This window comes from Esox lucius, chromosome 24, assembly GCF_011004845.1.
Source record: "Esox lucius isolate fEsoLuc1 chromosome 24, fEsoLuc1.pri, whole genome shotgun sequence".
Classification (NCBI taxonomy): domain Eukaryota; kingdom Metazoa; phylum Chordata; class Actinopteri; order Esociformes; family Esocidae; genus Esox; species Esox lucius.
Window position 1 is genome coordinate 19,976,806 of NC_047592.1, and position 24,098 is coordinate 20,000,903.

At 38.8% G+C, this 24,098-nt stretch overlaps 2 protein-coding genes across 3 annotated transcripts; one reads left to right on the forward strand and one right to left on the reverse strand.

The window, feature by feature from the left end:
- The first annotated feature begins 265 nt into the window (after positions 1-265).
- On the forward strand, positions 266-14,330 carry LOC105007988 (leukotriene B4 receptor 1-like). Its single transcript, XM_010867152.5, has 7 exons — positions 266-475; positions 8,391-8,816; positions 9,865-10,125; positions 12,576-12,679; positions 12,811-12,907; positions 13,244-13,284; positions 13,431-14,330. Exons 2-7 carry the CDS (start codon positions 8,400-8,402, stop codon positions 13,750-13,752), a joined length of 1,242 nt encoding a protein of 413 aa, XP_010865454.2. The 5' UTR covers positions 266-475; positions 8,391-8,399; the 3' UTR covers positions 13,753-14,330.
- Positions 14,331-14,427: 97 nt separating this feature from the next.
- On the reverse strand, positions 14,428-18,815 carry LOC105007984 (leukotriene B4 receptor 1). Of its 2 annotated transcripts, none has more exons than XM_013132916.3 (4): positions 18,544-18,802; positions 16,468-17,005; positions 15,959-16,168; positions 14,428-14,924 (listed from the first exon to the last, which is right to left on the reverse strand). In XM_013132916.3, the coding sequence occupies exons 1-4, from the start codon at positions 18,558-18,560 to the stop codon at positions 14,544-14,546; spliced, it is 1,146 nt and encodes a 381-aa protein (XP_012988370.2). In that variant the 5' UTR covers positions 18,561-18,802; the 3' UTR covers positions 14,428-14,543. The 2 variants fall into 2 exon arrangements, with proteins under 2 accessions (XP_012988370.2, XP_010865448.2); XM_010867146.5 differs by having other exon boundaries at positions 14,695-14,781; positions 18,544-18,815.
- Between the last annotated feature and the right edge of the window lie 5,283 nt (positions 18,816-24,098).

The following is a 24,098-nucleotide window of genomic DNA, read 5'->3' on the forward strand; positions in this document are numbered from 1 at the left end:
TAATAAATTCCAATATTCAGCTACTTTCTTTTTCAATGATAAAATTCAAAATATTTGAATATTTAAAATGTTTGTGACGAAAATGTTAATATTTTAAATCAGTTTTAAAACTAAGTTGGATGTGTGTACACTTTGTTGACACAAAAATGTGTTATCTCAAGTATGATAAGGAGTGGATGAAGACAGAGGAACGCAGAGAGGGGGGCGCACAGGGCCCCTCCTTCCCCTTCACTTGCTACAAGTTACAGCAAGCGTGTCAGTTGGACTCGAAACAGCTATGCCAGTCACCGAATGACAGCGTGAGTGGATGTTAGAGGAAGAGAGAAAACAGGATAAATAGGAGAGAACTCATGAGGATAAAGCATCAAGGAAAGTAGGAAAAAGATAATTGCCATATACACTGGAAGAAAGGAAATAAAGGCGGTCTCATCCATCTCTGTCTTCTCCGTCTCTTTAACTACCCCGGGATATTTAGGTGAGTACCTATTCCTGCAATTTCTTTCCCCACATCCCTCCTGACTCTGCTCCTGTCAGTTAATGGCAATAGCAAATAGTGAAGCACTAACAGGAGCTATTTGTACCCTCGGATAACAAATATGCTGTAAATATACAAAGACATATGAATGTTCAGTCATTAGTGGTCCATGTGTCTCAGAATAAACATTCACTGTCTGCGACTGATATAGGATCAGTTTAGCCTTTGAGAAGACACCTAACATTGACTGTGTGGACCACTTTTCTCTGATCCCGTTGATGCATACAGACATTAGCCTGGGCCCTAGGGACAATTACATGTGAGTGCAAATAGTAATTCAAGGGGTTCAGGAAACCTACAGTGACCGGCTGTTGTCAATGCCAACTCATGTGCGTCAGACACCAACTCGTAGAATCAGAGAGAAACGTATTTGTGGATGTGCCTATAGATGTTCTGTTGTGCCTCGGAGCAGTCCTAACCGGTTTTGCTCTATTGATCCTAGTCATTTTGTATCTTAAATGTTGCTCTATATTAGTGGACGTTATTCAGATTGGTTTACATACACTATCCATTTGAACATGTATTTTTCCTGCGAAAATTCTCCGCACTGCAAGAGAATTTACTGAAGTCTCCCTGGGCCGTTTACTTCCCGATACCTCAGTTCTCTCACGCTACCTGTTAGCCAGCCTAGCAGCATTTCTAAGCAGCGTTTCCTTGATGCATGAATGGCTGTCATTGAATGGCTTGACACCCACACCCTCTGCCAAAATTTACTGCCTGACACTGTCAGAAGTAAAAGGAAAAACTATATCTGCGAAATATTTAGAGGTTAGTTTGTGCGTGCGTGCGTGCGTGTGTGTGTTTCTGTGGGTGTGTGCTTGCGTCCGTGTGTTTTAGATTATAAGGTGTGTTCATCTACTGAGTCAAAGCAAAGATATGTTTGACATGTATTGGCTTGCAATAGGTCTATTACTTAATAGACATCAACAGGTGAATAAATGTTTCTTTAGACATATGCTATGTGCATAATGTTTCCCTTTAGACATGCTATGTGCATAATATTTCCCTTTAGACAGGAACACAGTGTATGTGTCGGTTTGCAAATGTGCGGGTGTCATGACGATGACAGGTGTCGCCGATGAGATAAGACGTGTCGAAACGACGCCGTGTTGCAATCTAAACGGTTGTATAGATTTAGACAGTGACGATGGCCCTGTTCCCACCAAACATCATGATACAGGATTTATTCCAAATAACACCCTATCCTCAAAAAAGTTTATTCGGATTCACTGTTCGAAAATAAGTGAGAATGGTTAATTGTCTGTCAGACCCTCTTGTTGATTCTAATCGTATCGTTTAGTGAAGCCGGGATGTGCAGCAATTAGTCATGGAGTTGACACTGACCTTGTGATTCAGCTTTGTTTACAGCACATGTACACGCTGTTCTGAGTAATGCTAAGCCTACCCTGGGAAGTTCTCTCTTAGCATTGCCCTGCATGTGATTGCCCTTCCAAAATCCACTGACATGAAAAAAGACAGCTACTGTATCTATGTGGTTCTAGGTCCAGCACTGGGTTTTGTTGTAGGGTGAGGGATGAATCAATAGGACACTTGTGAAAATTGTGAAAATGGGACAAAAAAAAAATATCTCCATCAAAAAGCTTACATTTCAATTTTTTTTATTGTTCATTTCAGGAGAACATTTATTTGGTTGGTAGATATTTGAATATTGGCATTACTCAAACTGTTGTAGCGTATTTAATGTATGTTCACACTTAATAAAGCATTAATGAAGGATTAGTAAATATTTATCAACGATTGATTAAACATAACTCAAATACAAATATTTATAATCCTAAATTTACAAATCATTAGTGAAGCATTTTTGTCTGACCCTTTTAATTGTAGCTATAGGAGACTCCAGTCGGTAACATTTGAAACATGCCTTTAAGGATTGTAGAATGATCAGCAGTGACCCGCTGCAAGTTGTTACCAATGGTTGAATGAAAAGACAAGTACAGTTGTAATACGATTGCTTTAATTTCTCTTCACCCTATGGCTATTTGTGTATTGACAGTAAACCTGATATAAACATGCTACATGTTCTCCATGCCACATAAAATAATTTGTAGAATTGTTTGAAATGAACTTTATAATGTATGAATCGTCTGTTATGTTTTTTTACTGTGAAGTGTCGGCCGACATAAATCCCGCCCATATACCCAAAAAGGCAAGGCCCTGAGTATCATTAAATAAATACGGTAACCACAAACGTTGTGTTTGCTTAGCCACTCAAGTCTGGTCTTGTTAGGAATGAGTGAAGCAGAGAAATGTGTTATCATCCCTCAACTCTCCTACGTGTGTGAAACAGCTTCTCCCATTGTTTCAGCAAAAACTTACGGTAAATAAATACAGTAATGAAAACAAACCTTTTTGAAGTAAAAACAAAAACTGTTTAGACAACATTGTATGTTGTCCTGTTTTTTATATTTCTGTTTTCAAGTTCTGTCATCTTTTAGTTTTTTAATTAAAGTCCTCTGTGCTCACTTTGCCTGTACATTGGCATGTGTAATGCCAATGTGTAGCATTACACATGTACACAACACGCACACAGCTGGTACACACTTGAGGAATGTATTCTGCATAAGTAAACCTCCAATCTCCACATCTATGTATTCTTCATTAGCAAATGTATATTGTTAACTGCATGTATTCTCCATTAGCAAACCTCTGTGGTTGCCCCCGTACATGTTTTCTTAGCAAACCCATATAATGGCTTGCATTTATGTTTTCTCCATTAGCAAATCCCACCAAGCGCACATTAATCCACTGGTGTTTTATTCTTTCCTGGGTATTCCTTCTGATGCCTCCTGAACTGTCCTTTCCTTAATTATGCTCTCCTCTGTTTTGGCTCGGTTCAATATTGTTGTTGTAGCCTACAGCTCAGTGGGGGTTCTAGCTTGTAAGGCTCCCAGGGCGAACCCCCGTTTAGCAAACCCCCATACAAATATGAAGATATATACAAAAATAACACTCATTAATATAAAAATGTAGTAAGAGAAACAAATTGTAATATATAAATACAAATAAAAAAGATAATAGAATTATAACACTGTGACCCTATTGCTAACAACAAATACACAAATAAAGCTACTGCATAAACCTTTAAAAACCTTTAGGATATCCACTCAATAAAATCAGTATTGTACTAGTTAGGTTAAAACCGTTTTGCTGCAGGCTACACACATTATCATAATGAAACTATGTGACATTTTATATGTTATGTAAGCTAGACAGAAAACTGAATATTGTTGCCTTGTGTGTAATAGCATAGCAAGCAACCTAGGCTAACAAATATGTGTTATACTAGCCTCTTTCATCACATGCATAATATTATAGTCTACTCATAAAGCGAAGACATAGCTGCATTCCTTCATCTTTTGCACGTTTCTGCTCTTCTTTCCACTTTTTTCCTAAACTGGGCATCTGATGGCTTCGACCTTTTCTTATCCAATTGTGTTGATTTGGGACTCGAGCATCAAAACATTACCCATCCTCAACCAAGAGACAACACTTAACTAATTCACCTGGGTGGTGTGCAGACACCAATGTCCCAATGGGCTAATGCCCAAATCACTGCATGTAGATCTAGACTAAGTCTAGTACAGGGTTGCCTATGTGTGTTTTAGAATATGTGATCCTTGTCGCTAGTGATGTGCAGTTCACAAATGATTCGTTCGTTTTGAACAAATCTTTTTAGTAACTTTGGACTCATGAGTCCTTTTTTCTAATGAACTGTATCGTTCATTCAAATGTTTGGCAGTGGATTTCTACAACATGATCACTTGCTTCATACCCGGTTCTCTGCCTCAGTTATCCAATCAACTTCTATGTACATCTGCAGAGAAAAATAGATCAAGGCAGGAACATCATAAAGGCATGTTTACAGCTCTGGAAAATAATTTACACTATTGATCACTCCCATATTGGGCTACATGGACATGTTCTAGCCTGGTTTAAATCTTATTTATCTGAAAGATATCAGTTCGTATGTGTGGACGGCATATCCTCTGACTAATCAAAGGTATGTTTTGGTTTTCCTCAAGGCTCGGTTCTGGGCCCATTATTGTTCTCACCATATATGCTGCCTCTGGATGATGTAATCTGAAATCACAGTGTACATTTTCACTGTTATGTTGATGACACACAGTTATATATTTCAATGAAGCATTGAGAAGCCCCAAAATTTGCTACTTTGGAAGCATGTGTTTCAGATATTAGTAAGTGGATGACAGAGAATTTCTTGCTTTTAAACTCAAGAAAAAAAGAAATGCTCGTTTTAGGACCCAAGAAACAAAGAGCTTTGCTGGCAGATCTCACTGTGAACCTTTGACGGCTGCAGGTCATATCCCAAAAAACTGTTAGAAACCTCAGCGTTTCCCTTGACCGTGGCCTCTCCTTTGACAAACATCTAAAATATGTCTCAAGAGTTGCTTATTTTCATTTTCGAAACATTGCAAAAATCAGAAATGTCCTGTCCTTTTGTTACTTCCAGATTAGATTACTGCAGTGCTCTTCTTTCCGGTTACCCTGATAAATCAATAAATAAACTTCAATTAGTGCTGCACACGGCTGCTAGAATCCTAACTAGAACCAAAAAATGTGAACACATTACTCCTGTCCTAGCGTCCTTACACTGGCTGCCTGTTAGGGTTTGGGCTGATTTTAAGGTTTTACTTTTAACCTATAAATCAATTCATGGACTTGCTCCTACTTACCTTGCTGAAATGATCCAGCCATACATACCTACACGTAACCTACGATCGCAAGATACAGGCCTTTTAATTGTACCTAGATTTCTAAACAAACAGCCGGAGGCAGGGCCTTCCCTAATAGAGCTCCACTATTGTGGAATGATTTGCCAATTAAGGTTAGAAGTGCAAACTTTCAAGTGTCTACTAAAGACTCTTCTCTACAGCACAGTCTATGATTAGGTGTAGCATGGCCCAGGGGCGTGAAGGGTACCAGAATGCTTGATACCGTCCACCCTTGCTGTCTTGCCAGGTGGGCTCTCATCGCGACTGGGATGCCTTCCCTCCAATGCCATTTGGGGGCAGAGTAACTGGCTTGTTGTTGTCTCTCTGTTGAGCACTTGTACAATTGGGCTGTACTCTGCTGGCAATACTCTGCCCTCATTCAGGGTGGTTGCGGTTGATGGGGGTCCCTTTGGTTGATGGTTGGCAATGTGGGTGGATTGATTTTCTGCCTGTTGGGCGCTGTCCCGGGCCTCCCCCAGATAGGGCCACAGTGTCACTGGACCCCCCTGTCTCAGCCCCAAGGTCCTACGCTGATATATTATTGTGCTGAGGGAGTCGGATCAGTTCTCTTTCTCCACTATAAATCCCTGTAGATCTAAGGAATGCATTTTCTCAATTTTCCCTGTCTCCTGACGTTTTAAATTTAGGAGGACATGAGGTCTTGGCCCACACCTGAGGAGTACCAGGCTTGAAAGACCCATTACTTTCCCTGTCCAAAGTCCTCCTGGTTGTGTTGCAGATCGAGACGATACCTGACGATTTCAGCTGCCACTGTGCTGAAACCTCCTCCCTCCCCTGTGTTGTCCCTTTCCCTGTCCATCTGGTCATGCTCTGGACTAAGTTTAAATAGACTCTGGACTCAGCCCACATGCATTTATTAATTATTACAATTTGTACTCTTAATATCTAGTCAGTAGTCAAGCCTCTGAGCCTGGGTCCTCTCTAGGTTTCTTCCTACATTTCGGCCTTAGGGAGTTTTTCCTTGCCACTGAAATTCAACACTACTGTTTTTTCCTCCTTGGGGTTTAAGGCCGGGTGTTTTGTAAAAACACTTTGTGACAACTGCTGATGTAAAAAGGGCTTTATAAATACATTTGATTGATTGATAAATTTGATTAAGAGACCACTGCACCTTTTTCTTTCCTTTCCAAAAAAGGAAGGTTTTGAGTGAGGGACAGAAGTGTTAAAATTAAGAGACCACTGCTAATTGAAAGCTTCTGTTCCTCACTCAAAACTTTTCTTTTCAACTATTTTGGAAAGGAAAGAAAAAGGTGCAGTGGTCTCTAAATTTATTCGAGAGCTGCGGAAAAAATTTAGAGACCACTGAACCTTTTTCTTTCCTTTTCAAAAAAGTTGAAAAGGAAAGTAATTTTTTTCCGGAGCTGTATGTGTATATATAATTTATTTGGGAGTTGTATGTGTATATATTTTTTTGGGAGCTGTATATGTATATATATTTTTTTTGGGAGCTCTATATGTATATATACTGTTTGGCAAGCAGTCTGGTGTTCCTACACCAATGCAGGATAATAACCTATGAATTGTTTATAATGTATCCAAAATTGAGGAAACAACTATTTATAAGGGCAGTATAATTCCTTTCATCCTTTACAAATGTTACCTTACAAAATATGTTAACAATTCTTCACAGAAAGGTCAAATGTTTTGACTAATAGTCCGATTAGTTATTTATTCAAAGAAGATGTCTATGAAATGTTCTTGAGACTAGCCTGCAAGGAATAGTTAAATAACATCACTGACGCTTGATGTGTCTGAGAAGTTCAAATAGCATGACAGCTTTTGTAATGTATTGTTTTTTCAGGGCTGTATAAATGATATTTGAACACAGAATATAATAAGTAGTTTAGCTAGTTGATTACCGATGTCATGATAAACACAGATGAAAAAGGGCACAGAGCCTTTCCCTGAGTAAAAAGACTCTGACTCTGTCAGTATTATCCTTCAATTGAACAGTTGTTTTGTTCATTTCAACGACTGACAGCTGAGTTCTACCCAACCACGGAATAGTTGTTAGTTTTACCTTCACAAAGAGAAATAGTTTCATCATCTCATCTTCATGAGATGAAATAGTTTCAAACAGTAGCATTATAAAGACGTTTGTAACCGATAATTGGACACATTATTAGGTTAATGCAGTAATAGATGTTTTATTGTAATGATAAACACATATGAAATCATACACAGAGCCTTTACTTAAGTAGAAAAGTCTTGTGAACGAATGACTTGTTTTATTAGAACGGCTGCCAGCAGAGTTCTACCCCAACTACTGAATATTGGTTTCCAGGGGCTGTACTCACAAAACCTTTTACCTTTCCACTAGAAGGACTCCCAGCAGAAAAGGTTCTTAGCTAAGAGTTTCCTCTTAAAACCTATTTACAAAGCAGCATTACTGACTCAAATGAACGAAATGACTCGAAACATTCAAATTTATTACTGAATGACTCCACAATATGCGAGTCAGAAGGAGTCAGTTCCAACTGGCTGCACTCCAGAGGCCGATGAGCTACACTGATTTGACTTGCAATTGATACCACCACAGTGTTTGACTTCTACTGAACTCTTGAATGCAAATATATTGTCTCCATCTTGAAAGTCCCATAGGCCTGTTGTACATCTAACTTTGTTTCATATCATATCAAACCTGGGTTCAAATGCTATTTCAAATCTTTCAATACTTGCTGGTGAAGAGAGGATTCTTGATTACAATGGCTGACATTGAGTGAATGTCATGATATCATGAAGACAATGTGCTTTACGTGTTTGATACATTCCTTTATTTTCCCTTCAAGACATTAATCTGAGTGTGTAATCTGAAATGAAGGTGTAACCAGCCGCCTATGATGGGACTGGCAGTCTTGGGGCTATTCTCTTGATTCGTTTAACTAGGCAAGTTCAATCAAGAAGAGCGGAAGCCTGACAAGCTCAGTCAAGCACTGATAGATTATTATTAAGAAATTATTACCAATTTGAAATAGTGTTTCTATAACAAATACCTCAAAAAACGTTTTGATGTTGATTTAGTAAAACATGAGGCAATGTCTCAAATCAATGTTTTTTCATCTTTCTGTGTCTTGTAGATCACAGCAATGTCCCACAACCAAACCAATACCTTCTACCCTACACTGAAACCCAATCACCAAAGCATCCCTCCGTCCCTGCAAAGACCTTCCACGTCCATCTCTCCATTGTTCTCGACTGCGCCATCCATGTTTGTGACCATGTCCGCACACCTAATGAACACCACCACCCAGGACAAAAACGTTGTGGCCAATACCATTTCTACGACAGTAGGGTCTCTCATCCTGGTCCTTGCCTTTCTGCTGGGCTTCCCCGGAAACCTCTTCATCATATGGAGTATCTTGCTCCGGGCCCGCCGCCGCTCTGTTACTACCCTCCTCATCCTCAATCTAGCGGTGGCCGACGGCACGCTCATGGCCATCACTCCCTTCTTTGTGGTTTTCTTGGTCAATCAGGCCTGGGTGTTCGGCAGGGTCATGTGCAAGGTGGGGACATTTGTTCCTATTGAGTGGTATATAATATATTACTGAGTGGTATATAATATATTACTGAGTGGTATATAATATATAATTGAGTGGTATATAATATATTACTGAGTGGTATATAATATATAATTGAGTGGTATATAATATATAACTGAGTGTTTTATAATATATAATTGAATGTTATATAATATATAATTGAGTGGTATATAATATATAATTTAGTGGTATATAATATATAACTGAGTGTTTTATAATATATAATTGAATGTTATATAATATATAATTGAGTGGTATATAATATATCATTTAGTGGTATATAATATATAACTGAGTGTTTTATAATATATAATTGAGTGGTATATAATATATTACTGAGTGGTATATAATATATAATTGAGTGGTATATAATATATAACTGAGTGTTTTATAATATATAATTGAATGTTATATAATATATAATTTAGTGGTATATAATATACAACTAAGTGTAATAATATATACTGTAGTAATGGTCATGTTCCAACGCATAGATGGCTTATTAGCATATCAGCTAGCCTAATGTCGTATTATAGCCCTTCTTGTGTCAGACGGCACAGTTGATAGTATGCTACGTAGCTACAGTAGATATTATGCCATGTAGCTACTGTTGATAGTATGCTAAGTAGCTACAGTTGATAGTATGCTAAGTAGCTACAGTTGATAGTATGCTAAGTAGCTACAGTTTTTAGTATGCTAAGTAGCTACAGTTGATAGTATGCTAAGTAGCTACAGTTGATAGTATGCTAAGTAGCTACAGTTGATAGTATGCTAAGTAGCTACAGTTGATAGTATGCTATGTAGCTACTGGTTGATGCAGTGCTGCAGCAGCAATGTCAACGGCCTTAAACGTGATCAATGGCAACAGAACAATGATAACCTTTTCTGCCCTAAGACTGCCATGTTTGAAAAAGACAGTTGATACTTTATACAATGAGTACTCGACTTTTGCCTTGAATCCTTTCAATATGTACAGAATGTGCTCTCGCTTTTCTTTTGCCATTCCCTCCAGATCCTCTTCTATATGTGCCTGGCCAACATGTACGCGTCCATCCAACTGATTATGCTGATGAGTCTGCACCGTCTGGTCGTCGTGGTGTGGCCGCGTCGTGTCGCTGCACTCGCAAGCCGGAAGCGGGTACTGCGAGGGGTGGCGGCACTGTGGATGCTGGTCATTATCGCATCTGTCCCCCCACTGCTTTTCAGGGAGATCACAAATTTCCAGCAAACGAGAAACAAAGTTTGTACCACGGTACACGAGTACACGAGTTATGTGAGTGTCACATTTAATTCCTAACTGACTCACGGGCATTTTAAATTATTCGCAGTCTTAGTGTAACATACTTAAGCTACTAACACTAAATTACTTTGGAACTTATTAACCTACTTTGGAACTTAGTCCTCTTCATTCCTATTTGATCATTAAGTTTGGCATTTTTGTGATCCCATACGGAAAAAAAATGTATTTTAAATATATTTTTGAATACATTTGGAAATTATATTTCCGAACACATTTGGAAAATATATACCTGAATACATTTGGTAAATATATGTCAAAATGTTTGAAATTGGCCGCTTAAATATATTTGTAAAAAATATATTTCATGCAAGTATACCAGATAAGGTGGTGTTTCAAACCTGCGACCTTCTGTTCCACAGCCAGGCACGCTATAACCACTACTCCAAACAGGAATAGCTTGATAGGAGAGGCAAGTAGTGGTATTACCAAGTTTACCCTGTTACGTTAGACTATATTTGTGACTAAGATTAAATGTATTTTGTTAATGTACACATCTATAAAATGTGTTTCAACACCTAAATGTGATATAATCAATACGTCGGTAATTACAATTTCATCTTTTTCCTTTCACGGGAACTGAAAAATGCATTTTAATATGGGCTTCATTTTGTAATGTATTTTCTATAATCCATTACAATTGTAATGAGAGCACTGTTGATGGTGAAATACATTTGGACAAAACTGAAATGTATTTATACATTTTAAAATAAATTTCGGAATAAAAGCTGAAATTTATTTTGAATAAAGTTAAACCTATTTATACATTTTAAAATACATTTCAGAATAAAAGGTGTAATACATTTTGATACCTGAAATGTATTTTGAATAAAGAATAATGTTTGTATACATTAATAAATACATTTCAGAATAAAAGGTGAAATACATTTTGATGCCTGAAATGTATTTTGAATTAAGTTAAATTTTATCGACATATATTCAGCATACATTCTACATACATTTTGCATTGCAAAAATATGTTTATTTTCCATATGGGATAAGGTAACAGAAAATCAATAATTGCCTGGTAATATATCAGTTTTAAAATGGTGTGAATCAGAAATCCAATGAATTACTTACTCAGAATCAGGCAGAATATCCTGTGGCAGGCAGAATCAACAATGATCCAGCTTTGACCGTGATAAGAAGTCTTATAACAAAGAGGTTGTATTTAGCATGACAATGACCCAGTGATCCTACAATAACCCGACTAGGCAAGCCTAGTTCAGCCGGTCCGCAATAGAAAATGTTGCCACCTCGAGATTCAGACACAGGTCGCCCGCGTGAAAGGCAGTGTCGTTAACACCACAGAGCTGTACATGGCTGGGTGTCAGTACAGCCTCTTATCTCTATCCTGAACAAATTGTCATTTGCCACTGGCCGTTTTAATAGTTAATTGGCCATTCATGAATGACATTGATACAATTGAACTAACTAATGTTTCTCACTATGTATTGCATTTGCAACTGGCTGTTTGAAACGAGTCTGCCAAAGTTATTTCATTTCATGGCATAAGAAAACATTAACTAACTTCACATCAAGTGAAAAGACGAAAGAATCGTGGAATCTACCAGAAATAATGAATGTTGTTGCTTTCAATCGATTCTAACTTAGGTCTTCCATATAAGAGACATTGTTTATAACTGCTACACCATTAAGAATAATCATAAGAATTTAGCAATTTCTAGCAAAACTGAAGATGAACTATTCCAGGCCAGAAACAGTCGCAATATAACTGTATAGAATTTCAGGTTTCGGTTTAAGAAGTTTTCACCAACATGGAATAATTCACAATGCTTCGCCTGCGAGGAGATACAAACTCGGGAGCTGTAGTTCACAACTCTGCTTCTCATACCACTACGCTATTTAACAAGGGGTAGTCAGTCAGGCATGCACTCAGTCGGTCAGGCACTCAGTCAGTCAGTCTGTCAGGCAGGCACACAGTCAGTCAGGCAGACAGTCAGGAACTCAGTCAGTCAGTCGGTCAGTCAGTCAGGCACTTAGTCAGTCAGGCACTCAGTCAGTCAGTCACTCAGTCAGTCAGGCACTCAGGCAGTCAGTCACACAGGCACTCAGTCAGTCAGTCAGGCACTCAGTCAGTCAGGCAGGCACTCAGTCAGTCAGTCAGTCAGTCAGGCACTCAGTCAGTCAGTCAGGCACTCAGTCAGTCAGTCAGGCACTCAGTCAGTCAGTCAGTCACTCACTCACGGAGGGGAGGAAAGAAACAAGTCATGGTATTGTTTTAATTTCAGACCACGCAGTGGCCCTTTAATAGTTCTTTATTTTAACATGAATTTTTTTTTCTAAAAATTAAACTGTTATTGCTCAAATACATTGCTCTAAAAAAATCATCTGGTAAGCAATCAAGCTATAATTCAAGAGGATCTTTCTTCTGATTCAGTAATCCCCCTGTTTCCTCAGCGCAGACGGTTGTCCAGTACACATTGGAGACAGTGCTGGGATTTGTATTTCCCTACACAGTGATTGTAGGCAGCTACATCTGCATCCTGCGAAGGATTAAAAAAACAAAGTCAGTGTTCCCCACTCTTCAGTTCTATACTGTATGTCTGTGTTCACTACATTCATATCTAGATTTAAATTGTATTCATGCTGACCGTATTTACTGGAAATGCACGGTAAAATGCAGTTTGATTTGATTAGGTTTCAGAGGAGGATGCGCAGTGAAAAACTCATCCTGGCCATCGTGGTAACCTTCGGCGTCTTCTGGCTGCCCTACCATCTCATCAACATTGTGCAGGTAGTGAGAGTGTGTGTGTGTGTGTGTGTGTTTGACTGTGAGTGTATGTATTTGAGTCGAAACCAGAGCTTCACACCCCTTATAGCGGGTTAAGAAAAAAGGTCGGAGCCAGAATCAGAATTACATTTAATTTTAACATTAACACAGTTGCAGAATTTGACTTGTTTCTTGGGGCTGCTGGTGGCAGATGATGTGTGAGAACAGTTGACATACATTATATATTAATGTAATATATTGGGATATTATATTACGGTGACCATATACTACTCATAGATTTACAGTTGATTTAACAGTTACAGTGAAATCTATTCTCATGAATAATTGGCGTCTTTACAGATTGCTGCAGCTCTTACTCCAGATGGTCCAGCTAAAGTAAGGTAAGGTTTCTGAAAGGGTTTTATTAAGGACTCATATTGTCTTACCTCTTTCATTTTGTAGTGTCATGATGCGAGTTATTGAATTGTTATCAAAAAACTAACAACCCTGTTTACTGGCATCGCCTCTGTCCCCTTTTCTCGCCTAGCCTCGACAAAATCTGGACATCCTCCCGTGCCATCACCTCGACCCTGGCCTTCATCAGCAGCTGTGCCAATCCTCTCCTCTACACTTTTGCTGGCAAGTCGTACATCCGGAAGAACGGAATTGCATTCATGGCCCGCCTGTTTGATCGGACGGGAAACGACTCGGCGACCAGGAAGAGCCAACAGAACAGTGGAGACAGAGAGAAAGATGTCGGCAGCGTGGAGCTGAAAGACATGGATGAACAGCTAGAATCAACAACTAGCACAAACAATAAAGTTACAAGCCCTATCAATGAGAAACAGTTGAAGAATGGCAATTACTGACCTTGAGATGTGTGGATTTGGATTATATCGCAGAAACTTTAGAAGGGAATGCGCCGCGTATGTGGTGTCCTGCAGATCATTAAGTGACCACCAGAGGATGTAAAAGTCATGTTCCCTAATGAAACCTGCCGAACCACTTCCGAACCTGGGCTGTGTTCCCCATTTAAAAGTAAAACCCACTTGAACATTCTGTCAAACAAAAATTCCGTACTGAACCAGTTGAAAAACAAAAATAGAAAGTGTTGAGTTGGGTTGGGGATCAGCATGGCTTCTTCCACACCATAACAAACGTTCCAGGTGAATGGAATGTACCCCACCTTTCTATGGTTTGAGGTCGTGCATTAAGCTCGGGGCATTGGGTCGGCCTCTCTCTGCTCTATTGGTGTGTGTCTGACTCTGTGGGTGTGTATGTGTGTTGGGGAGCTGTTATAATGTCAGTTTGTGTGTGTGTCTGTGTGTCATAGATTTACTGCTGTACTGTACATTGTAATTTCAAATCATTAAACTGTAGTAACACTTATTGTAATACATTAGTAATTGCAACAAAATGTGTTGCTACATTTAGAATTTCTGTAAAGCTTGGAATGCTATCATGGAAGGTTGGTTGGTTGTGACAGTCAACTTACATTGTGAAATAAAGTTAAATAATAATATTAAAATGAAAAACATCTCAGGCACAATACAGCTGCCATTTATTGATTAAGATCACCACAACACAGATCACAAAAGAGACATATCGTGCAAAGCATGCAGATCCTTCAGAATGTTGAGTAATATTTTGGGCATTATTTTCACTCTTCATCATCTCCCTCTGTTTTACCTAGAGCTGTTGTCATCTGTTTATCCTCCTCTCTTTTCACTAGAACCGTTGTCGTTTCTTCTGCTGCTCCAATCGGTTCTCTGCCATCTCCATATTTCTTCTCCTCGTTCTCTCTATCGTCACAGTTTGTTCTTCTGCCGGCCTTGGAGGCCTGCCTCTCCAGAAACACATCCACATCTTTTAATCTCCCAGGAGAGGAGGCGGAGTTACTGTGGGAGGAGCATGAGCCCGTCAGGGTATACAGCAGAGGGTTGACCGCGTTGGAAAGAAAAACTAGTGCTATGACAATCGTGCTGGCTCTCAGACAGAAGTTGTCCAGTTTCGTGGATGGCCTGTTTAGGACAATCCACACCTGAAATAAATAGTATATTTCATTTTTAATAGTGAATAATGACAATAAAAATATTTTCTGTTGATTTTAATTACATTTCATCGGTCATCTGTCTTTCAATGCAGTGGTAATCGGTTATTTGGACATCATTGGTGCTTCTTCCTTCATTTTGTGTTTATAACCCAGACCTGGGATTAAATATTATTTCCAAGAAAGTATTTAAATATTTTCAAAGTACTTGAAAATGAATAACTCTAATACATGGATAGGTCTTAGTTGTTTGGATGAAATACTTTTAAATATTATTTTAAATAGTATTGCAGAAAAGAGTTTGAAAATATAAACATTCAAATAAAAAGTATTATTTTGGTATGTGTCTTATTTTTTACCTCCTAAGACCTGAGTTTTGATAATGTATGCATTTATTTCTCTTAGCTATTTGGGATTAGCAGGACCTGATAAGTATAATATCTAAGCATTAATCTTGAAAAGGAAATACTATTTGAAAACAATGATGTCCTCATCTGTGGACACAGGGTTTATTTTACTGAGACAGTGACCTCAACTGTGGACACAGGGTTTATTTTACTGAGACAGTGTCCTCAACTGTGGACACAGGGTTTATTTTACTGAGACATAGTGTCCTCAACTGTGGACACAGGGTTTATTTTACTGAGACAGTGTCCTCAACTGTGGACACAGGGTTTATTTTACTGAGACATAGTGTCCTCAACTGTGGACACAGGGTTTATTTTACTGAGACATAGTGTCCTCATCTGTGGACACAGGGTTTATTTTACTGAGACATAGTGTCCTCAACTGTGGACACAGGGTCTCAGGAGGTTAATGATGAAAATGGACATACAGTGAACTACAGGATTATCAGGACACTGATGCTTTATTATTGGCACTTTGGAAACGAAATAACACAATGATTACGGGATTAAAGTGTAGACTGCCATCTTTAATTTATGGGTATTTTCATCCAAAAGATAAGTCACTTTCCAAATGCTTTTAGAGTTCACTGCATTTTACCTCAGGTCAGACATGCCTACCTTCAGCAAGTTGACCATGTGGTATGGAGTCCAGATGAGGGCAAAGGTAGCAATTATCAGGGTAACAAGGCGGTTGGTCTTGCTGTAGGATGGGTGCCGCCAGCGTGCACGGTTAGGTGCTAACACGCGAGCTAGTCGTATGTAGCAGACAGTCATGATGCCGAAGGGGACCAGGAACCCAACAATGGTCTCCATCAAATGGTGACTCACCTGGTGAAGAAACAAGCCAAATGTTAAGTGAGCATTTTAGGGGCCCAGGTGAATCGGTTGATACAAGCATGGCAAATTAAAGATTGGTTCCCACACAGTGAATAGGGGGTAAGTATGAGAATCTATGCACTCACTAATGTATGTCTCTGGATAAGAACATCTGCTAAGTGACTTAAATGTAAATGTACACATATCGTATATGATGTTAAAATGCATTGACTTCAACATGCTGTGTATTCACATTTGGAATAACTGAGATTTGATGGAAAACTGGTACAATCTCAAATGATTAAAGTCACCTTGTGCGCAATGGTGGGGTAATACGTCCTACACATCCCATTTTTGACCTGTCGGTATGCAAGCAACGGTGTAGGCAGTAGCACAGCCAACGCCCACGCTACGACCATGGTGGGCCAGAGCCTAGACTTGGTGCGGACACGCATAGAGAGGAAGGGCTGGACCACACCCAGGTGGCGGTCAATGCTCATCAGAGTGACCAACAGGATGCTGAGGTACATATTTATGCCGCATATGTAGTGCAGGAGCTTGCAAAGAGCCGTTCCGAACTCCCAGACCCCGCCCCTGAAGAGCTGACAAAGAAAAAGAGGCGCCGTGAGCAGCACTAGCGTGTCAGCGACCGCCAGCTGGAGGATGAGGTGGGACGTGATGGAACGGCGACGAAGGCGGAACAGGATGGTCCGAATTACTAGAATGTTTCCGGGTAGACCCATGGCCATAGCAACCAGGAGGAAGCAGATTTCAGGAGAATAAGAGTGGTTTGGAGTGGAGGAGCTGGTGGTGAGGTTAATGATGGTATTCAGTGTTGTGGCGTTCATCCTGAGAGAGGACATGAGAAGGAATGAGAGAGGAAAGAGATGTAAACAAATGTTTCCCATGCCAATTTAGCCTTCTTATTTGGAGCGATTGTCCAAAAAAAGGGACAGATGCCGTGAGCAGAAATCAACGTGCTGCCTAGACACTTACCTCAGGCTAGAACATCAGCACAGGTAACCTGAGAGACAAGGCAAGAAGGGCATTCTATGCCATCAAAATTATTTAAAACTCAACATCCCAATCAGGCTCTGGGCTAAAATACTCGCATTGTCCTGTATAAGGTCTTGGGTTCAATTACCAACACAGAATTATTCAAATGAAAAAGACCCAAAATGACTGCTTACAGAATGTTTGCAAAGGTATTCTTAGAGTACAAACATTGTGAATCACTGTTAATTCCACTCTTATTGCATATATATATATATATATATATATATATATATATATATATATATATATAGGGTTACAAAAAAATAACAATTCTGGAGCTGTATATATATATATATATATATATATATATATATATTAGACATTTTATCAAATTACAAAGCAAAATGTCTACATATTGCACTTTTAAATGCCACACCCACCTAAATGGAATTGATTCTCAAACCTTACATAACAAAGCCCTCGGATAGATTTAGATAATGTCCAAATATTACGTTTTTCCAGTCGAGATCACACACATCAGCAAGGGTGACACGCTCACCTTGGAGGCAAAAGAGTGTAAGGACTAATGCCACCTGTAAATAATGACCAAAAACCAATATATTTTCTATTTTCTCAGTAATGATTTAATACTCCATGTAACTAGTAGGCACTTTTTGTTGTGTTGAAATACATCTAGTCATCTATATCAAGCCTGTTTTACCGCAAAGCAAAACGTAGCGTTGCAGGTAGAGCAGCCATTTAAACAGCCTAATACATGGTTATTTCCTGTCTCTTCATTCCGTTAAATTGCACTTAGTGTCATTCATGTGAATGGAGCCAACAACGGGAAGGAAACACAAACCCCTCTCTGTTGCAAACCGACGCTGCATAAACCCTTCTCAATTACGAAACATTGCTTCGAGGGGGCGTCGCGCGCGTCATGTTTGCAGATACACCACCACGCTAGCACGGTAACCGATAGTTAGTGATACAACTAGTTACGTTAAATCTTAATAAGCTCATTATAAAGTTACAGTTCATCGCAGTTTTCCATACGAAGTAGTCATCAGTCAAAACAAAAACATAGTCCAATCTAACGTAAATCGCACAGCTGGTGCGGATGTAAGTGTGAAGCCTGGTGTTCCAATAACAGGAAGCCTCTGTACGGGGGAAATATATAAGACGCCAAGACTGGAAAACAGGTGGCCAGAAGTCATGTCATTTAAAACTTTGAATAGTTGTCTAGCTATTTATTAAGAGTGAACTCAAGCCTCCACACGGTGCAACATTTGTACATTACTTCCCCCTTGATTTCTCAAAATATATTTGAGAAATCATCCCTTAATGGGAGATACATTAAAAAAGCCTAATGAACAATCTAATTTACTCACAAACTCAAATTTTCCATCTTCCTGGTTGAAGTTCATGGTGGATTTGTCTTCCCATAACTGAACAGCAGTACCCCATAGAGTTCAATGTTAAAAAACACTAGTAATGTAATATTTTTGGAGTAATTACTAGTATCTAACCAACTTTAAAAAGTAAAACTGAAAAAGTTGCCCCGTAAAAATGTAAAAAATAAGTACCAGTTTCTTTTGACTAGTATGTTGAAATGGCTTTTCAAACTAGGCAGACTATGCGCACACAGTCCACAAAAAGAGAAATAGAGCGTCACTTCCTAACCTCATGCCAAATGTATGAACACATTAAAGACACATTTACGTACCTCAGAACACAAAGACCCGCAAATCAGTTGAAATCCAATAAATCAGCAATTTATTCCCTTACATGTCAGGAGAATTACCTAACTGTGTGATCACAGTGGCAAAATTCGAGTTTCTCAGTTGTGAGAAAAGAGCAACCAATGGACCACAAAAGAATGTAAACATATATGTATATAGAGCTCCGGAAAACATTAAGCGACCACTGCACCGTTTTCTTTCCTTTCCAAAAAAGTTGAAAAGGAAAGTTTTAAGTGAGGAACTGAAGCGTTCAATTCACAGTGGTCTCTTAATTTTAATACTTATGTTCCTCACTCAAAACCTTCCTTTTCCACTCAAAATTTCACAGTTTCTGCCAGGGTATGCAGACTTATGAGCACAACTATATACGTTTGCATACCCTGGCAGAAATTGTGAAATGTTGGCATTGATTTTGAAAATATGACATGCAAAAAAACAGTCTTTTATTTAAGGATAGTGATCATATGAAGCCATTTATTATCACACAGTTGTTTGGCTCCTTTTTAAATCATAATGATAATAGAAATCCCCCAAATGGCCCTGATCAAAAGTTTACACACTCTTCAATGTTTGGCCTTGTTACAGACACACAAGGTGACACACACAGGTGAAAATGGCATTTATAGGTGAATTTCCCACACCTATGGCTTTTTAATTTACATTTAATTAGTGTCTGAGCATAAATAGTCATTGAGTTTGTCAGCTCTCACATGGATGCACTGAGCGGGCTAGATACTGAGCCATGAGGAGCAGAAAAGAACTGTCAAAAGACCTGCGTAACAAGGTAATGAAACTTTATAAAGATGGAAAAGGGTATAAAAAGAAATCCAAAGCCTTGGAAATGCCAGTCAGTACTGTTCAATCACTTACTAAGAAGTGGAAAATTCAGGGATCTCTTCATACCAAGCCAAAGTCAGGTAGACCAAGAAAGATTTCAGCCAAAACTGCCAGAAGAAGTGTTCTGTATACAAAGAAAAACCCACAGGTAACCTCAGGAGGCGATGTGGTTGTTTCAAGGAGCACAATACGACGATACTTATACAATAATAAGCTGCATGGTCGAGTTGGCAAAAAGAAGCCTTTACTGCGCCAATGCCACAAAAAAGCCCAGTTACAATATGCCCGACAACACCTCTCCCAACCTATGTTTGGAGAGGCATCAACAAGGCCTATAGTGAACAGAATACCATCCCCACCTTGAAGCATGGTGGTGGCTCACTGATGTTTTGGGGGTGTGTGAGCTCTAAAGGCAAAGGGGATATTGTGAAACCTGATGGCAATATGAATACAGCATGTTATCAGAAAATACTTTCAGACAATTTGCTTTCTTCTGCACGAAAGCTGTACATGGGATGCTCTTGGACTTTCCAGCACGACCATGACCCTATGCAAAAGGCTAAGTTGACCCTCCAGTGGTTACAGCAGAAAAAGCTGAAGGTTCTGGGGTGGCCATCACAGTCTCCTGACCATAATATCATTGAGCCACTCTGGGGAGATCTCAAACCTGTGGTTCATGCAAGACGATCAAAGACTTTGCATGACCTGGGTGCATTTTGCCAAGACGAATGGGCAGCTATACCACCTTCAAGAATTCGGGGCCTCATAGACAACTATTACAAAAGACTGCAATCTGTCATTGATACTTAAGGGAGCAATACACATGATTACAAACTAAGGGTATGCAGATTTTGAATAGGGGTCAGTTAATTTTTTCTTTGTTGCAATGTTTTGTTTTATGATTGTGCCATTCTGTTATGACCTACAGTTGAATGTGAATCCCATAATAAATAAAAGACGTGTTTTGCTTGCTCACTCATGTATTCTTTATATATGGTACATATATTACCAATTGTCCAAGGGTATGCATACTTTTGAGCACAACTGTATATAAAACAATATATCGCTAACAATATAACATTTTAAATGCCATTGTACCTTTGAAACATCTGTTTGTCATATTTACTTGAATTTGTATTATTTTAGATTTTACTTCTATTATTGAAAGTCTTTGGTAATGTCAACAACAAAAGAATCCCATGCCAATAAAGCCTAGCATATTGACAATACATTGAAAGAGACACACATTCAGAAATATATTTAGATTGACAGGGGTAGTCTTCATTAGCAACTGGTTACGAAATAACCATGATTTCATGATTAATCAGACAGAGGAAGTTGCATGATGACAAACCTCTCTTATTGTGCAAAACCACAGAGTAACTACCCTTACTTACAAAACATCAGGAACATTCAATCCATGCTGTTAAACACCTTATTATCAGATTTTAAATGAACATCCATATGAAACATAAGGGGACCATGAACAATTAGAGCTGTATCAGAGATTTGATTAATCCTGTTGTATCACAATATAAAGTACACCTAGCAGAACACTTTCGGGCATACATGACAGAGATCAAAATTCTCTATCACACAATAGCCGTTTTATTAACTTGCAAGGAGAAAGAAATCTTAGCAACAAGGTTATCAGTGAAATGTCTCGGGGGCACAGCTCAGAAATACCTTTTTATGTATTGGCAAAGTATGACAAGATCTTACAAAATAGCTGACCTTTCAGCAAATCATGTATTTTGGTCTCAGTCAGCCTAAGCTTGTTCCTTTGATCAGTTTAGCTCTCCATTAACATATCTTGCATTTTCCTACTGTCTAAATACATCGACTCAGTACTTAACTATCAACCCAGTACTCAGCTAGTGATATTGTTCAATCTCCTATACAATGGTATAATTGATCAATACATCAGCTCAGTACATTTCCACAATAATACTTGTTTCTGACTGGCTTGAAGTGAGTTTTACAATGTACATTCATTCTGGATATATGGTCGGTTGGATTTCTTTAGAACAGATATAGGGGACAATCAATCATGGTCTGAAAGGTCACAATACTGCTATATTTAGAAAGTAATAAATAACTTTCTAAATGTTTATGTAGTTGTCTTTATTGCTTATACCACAGTGGCCAACAAACAACAATAATGACAAGTAGAAATTATTTGATTTTGTTTTTATTTCAATGTTTTATTAGTGATTATGCTTTCTGCTGTGTTGTTGGCTTCTGGTGTAACCCATTAATTCGACAAGGTCTGTATCTATATATAGTTTAAGAACTAATCAGGACTAATCTTCTGTAGCAACCAGGACATAAGAAAGCATAAATAAATAGATTGATAACACATGTCAAAATACATTTAAATGTTTTCTTATGTTGTTTTATGTTGTCAATTGTGGTTTCAGCAGGATAAACACCTCCATTCTATACATTACCTTGAAAATAATGAATGATTCAACGGGACAAGTTGTGACATTGATGTTTATCCCTTACATATTTGCCTTGTTACTGTAATAACTATTTATATGACTGGTCAGAGAAAATGTTTCTCTGTTTGAATGTGCCACTGAGTTGGCTAGCTACTCTACAGTTTTATATTAATAGTTTGTCCCAAGTGCTTCTAGTTTTCATCTACACATGTTTAGAGTTGAAGAGATGAGAAAGTACTATAGGGTCTAACTTTTGGAGTCCTTAAGGCTTTTTTTGATGGTTTTGTAATGACATTTCATAAATGTTTGTCCTCGAAAATGAGAACTTCTTCCTATTGCTGCAGTAGCACTTTGCTGCTCCAGATGTGTAATGATAAAGAAGGAACTGGACAGTCGACTAATCACGTTAAGGTTTTCATGCTTTTACAATTTCTCCATATTGTGGGCTGTCTCTCCTTTCCTCTTGCTCCACATTTCCTTTTTTAAATTCCATGCTGTCAATGTCACTTCTCCAGTCAATCTTAACCTTGTTGTCATCTAATGACCAAAAGGTGCCCATGGCGTCAAAGATCTTTTCCCTGACGATGGCTCATCGCTTATATTACAGGTCAACTTGAACCCCTCCCTGTCTGGTTTCAATTCATTTCTTTCCACCTTTTTCTTTCCACTCATTTCCTTTTTTAACTTCAACCCCTTCCATCTCACATACACTCGTAAGGCACTTGACCTTGGTGGTCTTTATCAACGAATCCCACTTCGAAGCCCCTCCAGGACTCGGATCACTGCTTCACTGCCCTTTCTCTTCTTCTCTTCTCCGTCTGTATCCACTCTGACTGCACACAACTGGTAATACGCCGTTGCAACGTTCTTCTATCCTATCCCCTATCTGATAAATCCACCTGCCTCTGGCCTTCTAATTCATCCTCATCCAGACTGCTCTCCTCCCTGTCCACATCCTATTACTCACACTGTCCCTGTTCCTCCCAGCGTCAATTAAAGGTGTGGATTCATGACACAGCGATAAGGGTTGAAGTGGCAGCTGAACTAACTGCCCAGTGGAAATGTCTTTTGGAACGTTTTTTTTTTTATTCAGACCATATTTATTTTGTTCACTGGCCAAAGCATAGGAAGATGGTATCATGTTTGAATTGTAGCTGGCCAGTCGGCTGTCTACTCACAATTAATCTTTGGTCAATCCCTGTACTGTATGTAGCCACACTATCCTGTGTTTGGGCTACCCGCCCACACCATTCATACACAGAGCTGCTTCAAATGTTTCAGAAGGAAGATTATTTAAGTCCTATTCTAAGTCATTCTGTGTTTTATAGAAATCTGAAAATATTTCACAGTTACTTTAAACAGACCAGGATCCAATGTTTCAGCCTTGGACTCTTAAGCACGAAAGGGATGATGTACCTATAGTTCTGCATTGCAAATATGATGCCTTGATGCTTTATAGACAGACCCTGGGTGGGCTGTCTTAAGCCCTGTCTATCCTTGCCAAGTCAAATGGCCAGTCATTTTCCCTGAACACTTTTCTACAACTGCTTCCAAACATTGAGTAGATATATAAATCTGTGTTGAACCATTATTTCAGAAGATTCGAAATGCTTGATTGGTTTCGAATGAACAGGCATATTTATTTTTCTAATCAGCATTTGGACACTATATCCTAACCCTATCCAATGTAAACTATACCCAAGCAGTGTTTTCAAATGTCAAATGTCAAAAATGTATGGATGGTTTGAGTTCCCAAACAATATAATAATCTTCCAGCATCGACCAATACATACAGAATGAAAGAAGTGTATAAATAGTTTCTTCTGGTCTTTCATTCTCTCTCTATTTCTTGTCTACATACGTCTTTCTGTTTCTCTCTTCATCCCTTCCTTTTTCTCACTCGGTCTTTCTCACTCTGTGTCA

Coding starts and splice junctions, on each gene's coding strand:
- LOC105007988 (XM_010867152.5), top strand. CDS start 8,400: ATGTCCCACAACCAAACCAATACCTTCTACCCTACACTGAAACCCAAT. Junction 12,680..12,810: donor CGAAGGATTAAAAAAACAAA/GTCAGTGTTCCC, acceptor TGATTTGATTAG/GTTTCAGAGGAGGATGCGCA. Junction 12,908..13,243: donor ATCTCATCAACATTGTGCAG/GTAGTGAGAGTG, acceptor GCGTCTTTACAG/ATTGCTGCAGCTCTTACTCC.
- LOC105007984 (XM_013132916.3), bottom strand. Junction 16,169..16,467: donor ACCCCACCATTGCGCACAAG/GTGACTTTAATC, acceptor TTTCTTCACCAG/GTGAGTCACCATTTGATGGA. Junction 14,925..15,958: donor ACATGGTCAACTTGCTGAAG/GTAGGCATGTCT, acceptor TATTTATTTCAG/GTGTGGATTGTCCTAAACAG.